Below are 12,157 nucleotides of genomic sequence, written 5' to 3'. Positions count from 1 at the left end.
CCGTTAACTCCGCTATAGCTACTTAGGGGATAAGCCTGCGCCGACAACTCCGTGAGTATATCGAATATAGTCCTCAAACATTATCATTGTATCCCTTCTTTGCTAAGAAATACAAATTCGCAACTTCAGTTTTATTAGAACTAAATACTGACCACGGATAAACTTTTCATAAGGTGGCGATTGCAAGTGATCATGAGCTATGATGCCTCAACTTGAATAAGATGCCGTGAAATAGTATGTAGTGAAGGATAAAATTATTTTGAGAGAGTCCTGTCTATAGATAGAATGTTTGAGTTGAAATAGAACCCATCGTCAATAATTCTCGGGTAGGTAAATACCACCAAGAATCCCTTAAGAGTCTTTCTCCAGATCAAAAATCTTTCCAGGGTTCAAGAGCCAATGGGGATCAAGAGAACGTTTAATATTGCGCATAATATCTATCGTCTCCAGGCCAAGCTCCTTCTTCAGTGACTCTTTTTTGCCGAGTCCAATTCCGTGCTCACCCTAGCCAGTTCAGTTAGTTATGAGGTCTATGGAATTTTATAGATGCGAATCATACCGTGCACGAGCCTTCCATTTCGAGGGCACGATCAACCATATCGGATACCACCTTTTCCACTCGCTCTTTTTCTGCTGGATCTTGACGATCGAACATGATACTGGCATGGAAATTTCCATCGCCGATATGTCCGAGAATGCTGGCAAATAGACCGAGGTCTTCCAGGTCCTTCTTGGAAGTTTCTGTAACTATTAGTATTGAATTCAAACTGCCCACCAGTGTGATCCGCGATATTTGGAAACTCACCGATAATTTCAGGCAGTCTAGATATAGGGACAGCTACATCGGTTGACCAGACATCGGAGCCCTCGGTACGAAGAGCCATCATACTCCAAAGTGATTGCTTACGCGCCGACCAGAGGTCATGGGCTTCTGCCTCGGTTTTGGCAAATTCCACTGACGAGGCACGGTTACCCTTTGCAAGTTTCGTGGTTAGATTGATGCTATCCGCGACACCAGCAGTGGTTCCAGAGAATTTGAAGAATAATGTGGGGGCAACAGCCCATATGCGCCCTGTTCCACCCGCCCGATTAATCACATCCATTTGCACATCGTCCAAAATCTCCATACACTGAATGGGGATGCCTTTTTTGATAAGCTGCATTGCTGTAGACGCACAGTCTCGAATGGTAGGGAATGCCACAACTCCAACTCTTGTCAGCTCAGGAATAGGTGCCAGTTTCAGTGTAGCTTCTGTCACTATTCCCAGCGTCCCCTCTGAGCCCACGAAAATTCCAGTGAGGTTATACCCAGCTGAAGTTTTGCGAGGACGTCTGCGGGTCTTGATAATGCTACCGTCAGCTAGAACAACGGTAAGATTAATCACCCAGTCCTTCATTGTTCCGTATCGAACAGCATTTGTACCGCTGCAGTTCGTTCCTACCATACCACCAATCATGGCAGATGGCCCAGGATCCACAGGAAAAAAGAGTCCTGTATCCTTAATCTTCTCGTTGAGATCCATCCACTGAATGGATGGTTGCACAACAACATCCATGTCATCCTCGTGAATCGTCAAGATTTTGTTCATCATGGCAAAGTCGATGGTCAGGCCGCCGTGTGGGGCGGAGAAGTTCGCCTCTAGGCTAGATCCACCGGAGTATGGAATCATAGGCATTCGGTACTTGTGGCAGATCTTCGCAATTTCGGAAACTTGCTTGGTAGATGTTGGGTATGCGATGGCCACTGGAAGTCGCTCGGCATTGAGGGTCGACCACTCCGAATATCCATGTTGCTGAAGGTCATCCTCGTCGGTGTTGATCGCATCTTCGCCTAAGATGGCTCGCAATTCTGCGATTGCCTACAGACTATCAGTAAAATTAAATCAAATAATATGAATCAATTGCACGGGAATACCTTTTCAAAGTCCTTCATTGACCCATATTTCGCTTTCTTTGCAGGCTGCGGCACTTGGTTGTACGACGCGAAGCCGTAACCAGCTCCGGCAGCAAATGCTGAGACGAGAAAGGCTCGGGCAGGTGTCCAGAAGGAGGATTGTGAAGATGATCCCGAATGTGAAGAATTGCGCTGCTGTTTTGTCGTAGCCTGGCTAGCGGAGCTGTGAGCTCGAATGCCTCTGCTAGCTGTAAATCGCTGCTGTCGAAGTGCTTGAGAGCGACAATTGAGCACGCGAGGGACGGAAGAGTTCCGAGGAAGTATAAATGCCGCTCGCATCTTGGCCAGGATGTATCTATATTTTGTGGTCTTGGAGTTGTAGAAGAGAGGAAGACGAGGGGCACAAAAAGTACTCAAACCCCAATTCCTCCATATCTTCGGAGCCGGAAATGCTCCGATTCCACTAATTGCGACATCATTACGCCGCATGAAGCGAAATCATCGGGGACAATTGCTGCGAATGAATTTCCCCGCTCCGGAGCTCGGCCGATAGCGCGGGGGTGCAGTGTGGGGGTTCTCCAGTCATGGACGTCCGCAATTGTCAAGATGCATCACCAATTGGTATCTTGTAGACAATTCATCGCATATGTAAAGCTGTATTATCATTCAAGAACATTTGAAAGGTTCAAGTTAATAAAATAGCCCAAAATGTAGACGAAAGAGCCGTGGTAGAAATGGCGCACTCTGATTGGCCGAACCTGCCTTTTGCTCGTTGACAGGGCAACCGAATCAACACTGCTTCTTTCAATCTCCACCGCGCGCTGACGACGATGTTCGAAGAGCCATACTAACCTAGAACCATCGATCAACATAAATGCAGCGAAGATGGCTCAAGATATTACCAGTCTGGTAGGCGAGATCGAGCGGATCGTGACGGCCCCTTACATCCCATCATTGCAGGTAGGCTTGACCTCAACTGGGGGTAAAAACAGGCACTGATATGACGGCGTGATAGGATTTATACAAGCTGGTGCAGGATGACAGTCGCTCAATAATCAAGTGCTGGGCTCTTCAAAAGCCGTGTCAGATCGGTCTATTAGCCGACGCGCTGGTAGAAGGCTTGTCGCGCTCGCGGATCGCACTCCCACTGCTCGCTACCTTTGGTAAGGACCATTGGGGTTGAGAGCGGAAAAGGCATGTTATTAACAGTTGACAGTCAACGAAATCGCATTTCGAGATGCAGTTTTGTTTCGGCATCCTGCTATTTTCGATGTTTTTTTGGAAAAGGCCGTCGACAGCGGTGAATCAGACGTGAGATTATCTCCGACCTTGATATTCCTGTTCATTTTGACACCTAAACTGACCGTATAACAGTTTCAGCTAGCCTGCGCCTCGTTTTTATCTCATCCATTCCCCCAAGAAGTCGTGGCACCTGCCCGAGTGGCTGACCTCATCGCAGCACTGGTGTCTACCATGGCCAAGAACCCGTGTAATGAGACAATCAAGCCATTGCATACCTTAATGGGTGGGCTTCAAGGATGCTCACTCCTCCAGTTCGAAGTTCCAGATGAAGTCATGTCTAATCTCCAAATAGAATTTACCAAGACTCTTCGAAATCTGGATGATCATATGGGTGTTCTCTTGTGTCTCGCGACATTCGCACGTATTGCATCCATCCAAAGTCACGATATTAACAACAGGCTCGAACCCAAGACTCCATTCTGGTTTTCCAGTATTCGGCATTTTTTTGGTGCAAAGCGTGGTCTAAAAACGCTAGACCTGGTAGCCCTGCGCGTGATCCTTGCCTGCTCTTCAAACTGCAACAATTTAACACCACCCCAAGCTGCTGAAAGTGTTCGTCTTGCTATTCACATTGCAGAGAATATTGAACCAGAGCAAAAAGAGGCGTGGATATCAGCAAATCCGTCTAAGATGACAAAGCTGTTTGAGAAGATTGCTCGACATGGACTGGATCGAGAAATCCACATGATGGTAAGGAAATTCCGTATAAGCTCATGGCCTTGACTAATTCATTTTTCAGGGAATCGCATTCATATCTCGACTTCGTCCGGCGGCTGACCTTCCATGTCACATACGTGAGATGGAGTTACATGCCCTTGTCTCAAAGGGAAGTAGGATAACCATGGGGGTCATGCCCCCTCATCTTATCCGGCATATGGCAGAATCCTTAGCTGTGAGCATCCCCGTGGTCAACTTCATTTTCCCCTTGCTGACATGAAAAGTGTTCTGAGGAATCAGCCATCTATCATCTTCTCAGGTTCACATTTGAGGCAGTGCAGGATGGCAATCTGCCCAATAAAAATTCCCTGTCCGATTTGAAACTGTCGAACTTGATTCTTGAAGGGTTCCAGGCCTCTCAATCCCCGGCATTGGCTTCTGCTCTTCTCGACTCGGTCTCCACGAAAGACAGCATATTCAAGTTGTTGGCAAATTTTCCAGTTAAGGCGAGCCAAAACCAATGCCAAGGAGAAGCAGCATGCAATTCTGCTAAGGTAGCATTGCAGAACAAGGTTCTGGTCAACCTTTTCGAAATTTACTTCGCTGCAGAGCTCTCACGGAATGGAAGCAATAGAGAGATTGGAGTTATGAAGTCCTTCGTTGACCGGGCTCTCGCGTCGCACGCTGATTGCCAATGCTCTTTCATCCTGTCAAATTCAAATGACTTCAGACGTCCCACCTCCTTGCGAAGCAACAATGATTTTGCAACCCCACAGCTTCCAACTCGTGACTGGCGCTCGGGAGTTAGCGACGTATTTATGCGAGATGCAAACAATTGCCATGATAATATGATGAAAATAATTGAGGAAGCCTGTGTTGATTTAGAGCGGCGGTGCCATGATGTCGAAGGACCATTACGCTCCGCAGAAGAACAACGCGACCGACAAATTTTCGAATTCAAACAGTTGAATGTGTATAAAGAGGACCTGGAAAGACAGCTAAAAGAATCATCAGAAAATAACTCTGACCTCCAGCAGAGCCTCGCTCGTTTAGAGGAACGTGCAGAAACTACATGTTCTCGAATGGAAGAGATGTCTGCTTCTTTGTACTTGGCTCGACAGCAGTTCGAGAACCAGAAACGTAACTTTGAAACAAGCCTTCAAGATGAAAGGGAAACCGCCCGCGGCCGTGAGCTAGAGTTGATTGCCACGTGTACCGAGAAAGACGATCAACTTGAGGAGCAACAAGAAAGGTTGTGCAGTGTCCAAAATGAAAAACAACAGATGGTTGAAGCTTTGCAGCGTGCTTCGAAAGATCAGGAAACTTCATCAGAAACATCTATATCTTTGAAGACTGAGCTTACAGAAATTAATCAGCAGTTTGAGGCAACCAAAGCTTTGTTTCTTGAAAGGGAGAATGAAGTTCAAAGGCTGTCGGCAGAGAATGACGAAATGCAGATGGCCATGGATCATATGAAAGCAACGGTATGTTGAAGAGCAGTATTTCCTCGTGTCATATTCGCTAACAATCTTGTTAAACAGATGGAAGGACAGAGCACAGAGACTGATAAGCTTCATATGGCTTTACAAGAAGCGAAAGAAGAATATCAATCAGCGCTCAAGACGACAAATGATGAATATGAGCAAGAAATTTCGACAGTCAGATCAGAGGTGATATCATCCACAAGTACCCACTCTCCAAATCAAGTACTTACAAGAATGGCAGATCCAACATCAGAAGGAGGAAGTGAGTCGCCTGCATACTGCAATGCAGGTAGCTGCCTGTGATGCCTCCAAGGATCTTCAATCAAAAGACAAAAAGATTCACCATCTAGAGAAAAAAGTCAGTATCCCTCAACGGGTGTTGTTGATTCGCATTTTGCTGATATAACACCATGCAGATCCAATCTCTACGTGATGAAAGAGCTGCCAAGGCCCGGGAGTTTTCAGAGGCTCAGCAGCATATAGGCAAATTGATGAACGTGATGGGATTCACGACTAATCAGCCAAAGTCCCCGACTCCTGGGGAAATTCCTCAAAAGAGCCCTGTCAAGAGCCAGAGACGGAGCATACGCCAATGCCATGCCTATGAAAATGAAAATGAAAATGAACAAACCCAGCTAGATGAGTCGTTTAGTGAGATGAGAGGCCCTACTCCTAAACGTCCACGGGCAAATCGCAATCCCACAAGCCCGAATACCCGGGAATCACCATCAACTGCAAATTCCGCTCGTCAAGCCCTTGGCGCAGTGGATACAAACAGCCCCAACAAAGCACGGTTGACACAGATCCCGAAAGATACACAGTATGGTGATGAAAACCACCTGCAAGCAATTGAGCTCGATATGGATTTGGAATTTTCTAAAGATTTTCTCTTCAGCAGTACGGCCTTCTCTGGCTCTAACGATCAGGCTGCTCCATAATAACGTTACATAAAAACTTTTTTCTGGAAAGAATAGCTTAGCTACTTCATTGCTTCGCATTATGATATCCTTATATTTTATATTCATATTCAAGTTGTCTTTGGACTGGTTGATGATGGGTGCTTGTCTTTTATTATGCTTGCCTTCCCTACTATTCGTGCTATCCTCAGATCTTTGTTTAATGCTAAGAAGCCGATTTCTTTTCCAAATATCCATGAATCAATATGACGATGAGTCGTTCGGTTGCTTGGTCGCTATATAATCATGGGATTTTTTTTTTTTTTTTTTTTTTTAAAAAAAAGAAGAAACCTTGGAAGATTTTGCCCCATTATCCTTCACTTCTCTCCTCGTTCTCCTCCCCTTTGCCCCATGCCTCCCTCTCTTAGATTGAGCCTCCTGTAATCTCAGATTGTTTCCTTGGCTTCGCTCTTGACCTTCCTTCAGAAAGATCATTTTTTACACAGTTCTGAATCCTCATTTATCCTACATATCTCTCAAATAGAGAGATATGTATAGTGGAATTCTCCCTGGCATCAGCCTTGGGGATCTTTAGGTAAGGAAGTGAACAGCTGCCCATGTGGCCAGGATGGATCTGCTTCCTTTACCTGGAATATAATCAATCACTTAATTGAAATAATAACTGGACTCAGTAAATACTTAATTACGCCTGTGGCCTCATTTCAACATACACAATAAAAATTTATTATCGTCGTCGCCATCTGCAGTAGCACCTTGTTAGGCAAGCACCACTCAGTGTGAAGAACGTACCTTCCATATTGGGATTTCTCTGTGTTGCCTGTTCAACGCAGAAATACAAGACGAAACATCATCTCCAGCTCCTCACTATCTTACTTTCTCATCGTTGTGCATAAAAGTCTTCTCTCGCGACGCTCGCAATCCTCTTCTCTTACCATCAACATGAGTAACAACAGCACTACCAGCAGCAACCACAGTAACAGCAACAGCAGCGCCAGCGGCAGCACCACCAACAGCAACAAAACTGAAAGTAACAGCACCATCATCACCAACCAAAAGATCAAGCCATGCTCTAGCATCGGGCCATTGCATAAGATCTTGAACAACAAAGGCCGCAGGCATCCCACCCGCCGTATGGATTCCGAGGCCCCCGCTTTCCAGATACCGCCTGTATGGGCAAGCTGGAAAAATTGGGAGTCAGTGGCTTTGAGTGTTTGGGAAATACCAGCTGAGGTCAACACTTACGACTTGTGGGATTGGTTCCAGGACAAAGGAACCATTATTTGTATTGATATCTTCGAAACTCGGGAAGGCAAGGACAAAAGTCGAGGCAGAATTCGCTTCAAGTACGTGTAATCGTTGATTCAATTGACATTTGCTTAACATTGGATCCCCCTCGTGCGTTTTCTGTTTCCTCTTTTAAAACAGAAACAAAAAACGAAAACCCAACCAAATACCAGTGCTGACTTATACAAAGACCTCCTCCTGCTACTGACTTCTGGAATAAGGGGACATACCCCGTCACGCTGAGGAGCGATCGGTCATACTCTTTCAAGCTCTCCGTTGATCTCAATTATCAAAGCCCGGTAGTTCCAAGTCCAGTGCGTCAGGGAGTGTTATGTCCAGCGGAAATTGTAAGTTTCTTTTCTTTTGCCATGAGGCCCGTCAAGAATGTGATAGACCTAATTATGCACAGGAGTTCGACCTTGCCAGTTTTGACATTGGTGTTCTGTTGGGTGAGAGTTCTTTTGCTCCATTGCATGGTTTTAAGACTTTCGATTCTAAGAATTCGGATTCTTTGAAGGCCGTCATTGATGTCAAGCAAAGATCGATGTTCATATACTTCAAGCTGGTAGTCAAGACGTCACAAAACCCCGCGGACAACGCCCAAGAAAAACCATCTTTCTATCGTGCCAGGCTGAAGTTTTTTGATATCTCTCGAATTTGGGAGATATTTGATCAAATAACAAACAACCGCTCACTTGCCATCGTGCTCAAATCCCCGGCCCTATTCTATCGACAAGTAACAAATTTCGAACCCACCTTCAAGTCGGATATTAGCTGGAGAAATACCGACACCTGGTATCGCCAGACTGCCATAGTTCACCATCCTCTGCGACAAGCCAAGCTTACTACTAACCTACGAAAGTCTGGTCATATTATCGACCTCGGTGTGTATTACTCGATCTAATTCATATACTCAATGCTAATTTACTTACCAATTCTTAGGTAGATGGAACGTGTTTCGGGTCACATTCTCCGCAGAGGATGTTAGTAAGGAAACCTCCACCGTCATAAAGGAGATATTGAAAGACCACAATATTGTTGTTCAAGATGGAAGCTCTCTCACTGAAAATCAAAACTGCCCCCCGGCAGTCTGGGATTGGATTGATTTCTCGGACTCTCCTCATTACCGGACTTCTTATCATACCCTTACCAAACTGTATAACAATGAAATTGTTTACCTACCTTTTGCTGTTCGATATCAGCTCGAAGTGTGTATCTCTCATGGACTTTTCTCGGAATTTGCAATCACGAAGGGATTTCTTTTGAAACTAATGAACCTCGGGGAGCCCGAAGCTCAGCGACTACTGGAGCATGTGGCGACCAAGAAGAATTACTATCCTAGCCCTATGAAAGTGTTCGCCCTTGAGTGGTTCAAAGGGGTGAGGCAGTCGAGAATCCCGAAATATTGCTGTTTCATGCGCACGGCCCGAGTAACACCAACTACGATCTACTACAATACGCCTACAGTGGACACTTCCAATCGTGTGACTCGTCGATATATTGAGTTTGCTGATCGATTTCTCCGAGTTCGATTCACGGATGAAGTTACACACGGCCGAATCAATTCTTGTCCCAATGACAGCAATGATGAGATTTTCACCCGCATCAAAAGAACCATGGCCAATGGAATTACAATTGGAGACCGCCATTTTGAGTTCCTAGCTTTCGGGAATTCTCAGTTTCGCGAGCATGGGGCCTACTTCTTTGCACCCCTTGCTACTCTCACAGCTGCTCACATGCGAGCATGGATGGGACAATTCAAACATATCAGAAACGTTGCTAAACACTCAGCGCGACTAGGCCAGTGTTTCTCAACTACTCGCGCTATTTTCGGCTCTCCAGTTGAGATTCGTAGACATGATGATATCGTCCACGACGGTCACAATTTCTCCGATGGAGTCGGCAAAATCTCCAAGTTCCTTGCCGAAATGACTATGAACGAATTGAAAATCAAAACTTCAACAGGTCGTTATCCTTCGGCATTTCAGTTTCGTCTTGGTGGCTGCAAAGGCCTGCTTGTGGTTTCTTCAGACCCTCGACCAAACGAGATACATATCCGAAATAGTCAGTTCAAATTTGAAGCTGAATCCAATGGTTTGGAGATAATTCGCTGGTCGCAGTTTAACGCCGCAACCTTAAACCGTCAACTAATCCTCGTTCTTTCAGCCTTGGGAATCACCGACAAAACGATCCATAACAAGCTCGACGTCATGTTGAAGGATTTTAACAAAGCCATGAAAGACGATGTTCAGGCAATTACATTGCTGCGAAAATTCGTTGGTCCCAATGAAATGACATCTAAATTTGCCAAGATGGTATCCAATGGTTTTAGAATAAACAATGAGCCCTTTGTCAATTCTATGCTTCAGCTATGGAAAGCATGGCATCTGAAATATCTTAAAGAGAAAGCCCGAATCATCATCGAGGAGGGCGCAAGTTTGTTTGGCTGCGTCGATGAGACGGGAATACTGAAGGGTCATTTCACTGACACGGTTGAAAATATCCACGAGAATTCGACCTATGAGCAGAAGCTTGATACCCTTCCAGAGATATTCGTGCAGATTTCCCGGCTAGGGAAAGACAGTGTGTCCGAGGTGATCAAAGGAGTTTGTATCTTGGCTCGAAATCCATCACTTCACGCAGGTGACGTTCGTGTTGTGCGTGCAGTTGACAAGCCAGAACTCAGGCATCTGCACAATGTTGTGGTATTACCCCAGACTGGCGATCACGACATTGCTAGCATGTGCTCTGGTGGTGATCTCGATGGTGACGATTACCTCGTGTTATGGGATAAAGACTTAATTCCACGCGATTGGTTTACAAAGCCAATGCAATATAGTGGAAAGAAGGCTCCGGATCTAGATCACGATGTTACAGTTGACGAGATTACCTCATTCTTTGTGACATACATGAAGTGTGACTACCTGCCACGGATTGCCCATGCTCACATGGCCCTTGCTGACTGGTTTGAGCTTGGAGTGCGCCATGACAAATGTATTCGCCTGGCAAAACTACACTCAGACGCTGTCGACTACAATAAGACAGGGGCTGTCGCCAAAATGGGACGTGATTTGGAGCCTCGCAATTGGCCACACTTCATGGAAAAGAGGAATCAACCCATGGGAAAGATTTACCACTCAAGAAAGATTCTCGGTCAGCTTTACGACTCGGTGAAACTTGGAGACTTCACACCAAATATCAACTTGCCATTTGACTCACGCATCCTCACTTGTGACCTGGTTCCTGCAAGCAATGCTTATCTTGTATTTGCTAAAAAGCTCAAGGCTGAGTATGATGACGCTTTGCGCCGCATTATGTCGCAGTTCGAGATTAAGACCGAGTTCGAAGTGTGGTCAACCTTCGTTCTTGAGCACAATTCACTTTGCCACGACTTCAAGATTCATGAAGACTTAGGCCGCATGTCCAGTCAGCTCCGCGAGGGGTTCCGGAAATTATGCTATGAGGAAGTCGGTGGCCGTTCATTTGACGATATTGCGCCTCTAGTCGTGGCTCTCTATCGTGTCACACAGCATGACACATCTGAAGCTTTGAGAAAGATTAGAGAGAAGGGCGCTGACGATTATGATGACGAGGAGTCCACTCATAGTTCTGAGGATGAACAGGTTCGGACTCCGTTGATCAGCTGTCCTTGGATCTTCCACGAGTTCCTGGGGAAGATTGCAACAGGCCAGTACGCCAAATCAATTCTCAATACTGAGCAGGCCATTGCCACTCAGCCTCGCCCAAAAACCAAAATCTATTCCCAAGAAGAAGTTCAGAAGCTTCTGGCAGAGTTCTACGACACTATTCAGACTGAATCTTTTTCTGAGACTAAAGCTAGCGATTCTGTCGGCGGGAGCCCTGAGATTTCGCCCCTGTTTTCCAAGACAGCTGCTGAAGACAGTGGTTCTGAAGTAGACGCGGGAGAAATACAAGAGCCTGCTACTAGGGTCGGGCTTGGTGTTAGTCTTGGTGGGAACAAGCAGAAGATCAATAGCACCAACGAGAAGGACGAGATCTGGGGTGAAAGCAACAAAGAGAATCGGAATGTCTACGAACAAAATTCAATTATCAATGTGACACCACGCAGAGGAGATGAAGTTGAAGACGTTGAAATGGGTGTAGAAAATGCCATCGATATCATTGAGGAGGAGGGTGATTTGCGGCCCAATGCTGTTGACAATTTGTTGCGCATGCTCGGTGAGGATTGAAGCTGGGATTTGAGCATCGGTTTGTTTGCAGGTTTCCATTATGTGTTAAAACATCAAATTGTGTGTGCGCTGTCGTTATTGATTTACCGCCCTTTCTTTGCGACAGGGTGGAAGAGAGTGCTATGAATCGAATTGTGTGGCGAGATCTTCACATATGAGTACTTGACTTGAGGGGAATATGCAAACGGGCGAGCAGTTATCTGGGTCAGCTATGAGTCAACCAATAGATTAAAGTGTATTATCCATGCGCAATATCAATGAAACGGAGTTACTTCCAGTGAACTATCAATGATGTGTCTTAAACATTTCTATACCGTAATTGATTGAGCGGTGTGATAACGAATAAAATGGGGTTGTCTGTATTTCATGGTTTAAACATAACATCGTGGAGAGTATCAAGTGCCCTGT

The 12,157-nt window shown here is 45.6% G+C and overlaps 3 protein-coding genes across 3 annotated transcripts; 2 read left to right on the top strand and 1 right to left on the bottom strand.

Moving 5' to 3' along the window:
- Positions 1-351: 351 nt before the first annotated feature.
- On the bottom strand, positions 352-2,233 carry N7478_001883 (FAD-binding oxidoreductase; the record flags this gene model as incomplete). The annotated part of the gene is made up of 4 exons (XM_056918097.1): positions 352-504; positions 560-741; positions 806-1,859; positions 1,916-2,233. The coding sequence occupies 4 exons, from the start codon at positions 2,231-2,233 to the stop codon at positions 352-354; spliced, it is 1,707 nt and encodes a 568-aa protein (XP_056783708.1).
- Positions 2,234-2,779: 546 nt separating this feature from the next.
- On the top strand, positions 2,780-6,275 carry N7478_001882 (uncharacterized protein; the record flags this gene model as incomplete). The annotated part of the gene is made up of 9 exons (XM_056918096.1): positions 2,780-2,854; positions 2,910-3,057; positions 3,111-3,205; positions 3,269-3,886; positions 3,936-4,088; positions 4,138-5,337; positions 5,395-5,523; positions 5,579-5,695; positions 5,754-6,275. The coding sequence occupies 9 exons, from the start codon at positions 2,780-2,782 to the stop codon at positions 6,273-6,275; spliced, it is 3,057 nt and encodes a 1,018-aa protein (XP_056783707.1).
- Positions 6,276-7,385: 1,110 nt separating this feature from the next.
- N7478_001881 (RNA dependent RNA polymerase) lies at positions 7,386-11,749 on the top strand (the record flags this gene model as incomplete). Its single annotated transcript, XM_056918095.1, has 4 exons — positions 7,386-7,597; positions 7,729-7,885; positions 7,948-8,422; positions 8,481-11,749. The coding sequence occupies 4 exons, from the start codon at positions 7,386-7,388 to the stop codon at positions 11,747-11,749; spliced, it is 4,113 nt and encodes a 1,370-aa protein (XP_056783706.1).
- Positions 11,750-12,157: the final 408 nt, after the last annotated feature.

The sequence above is a fragment of the Penicillium angulare genome, assembly GCF_028827245.1.
Source record: "Penicillium angulare strain IBT 27051 chromosome Unknown utg000002l_segment0_segment0, whole genome shotgun sequence".
NCBI lineage: Eukaryota > Fungi > Ascomycota > Eurotiomycetes > Eurotiales > Aspergillaceae > Penicillium > Penicillium angulare.
This window is presented reverse-complemented; position numbering and strand designations above follow the sequence as displayed.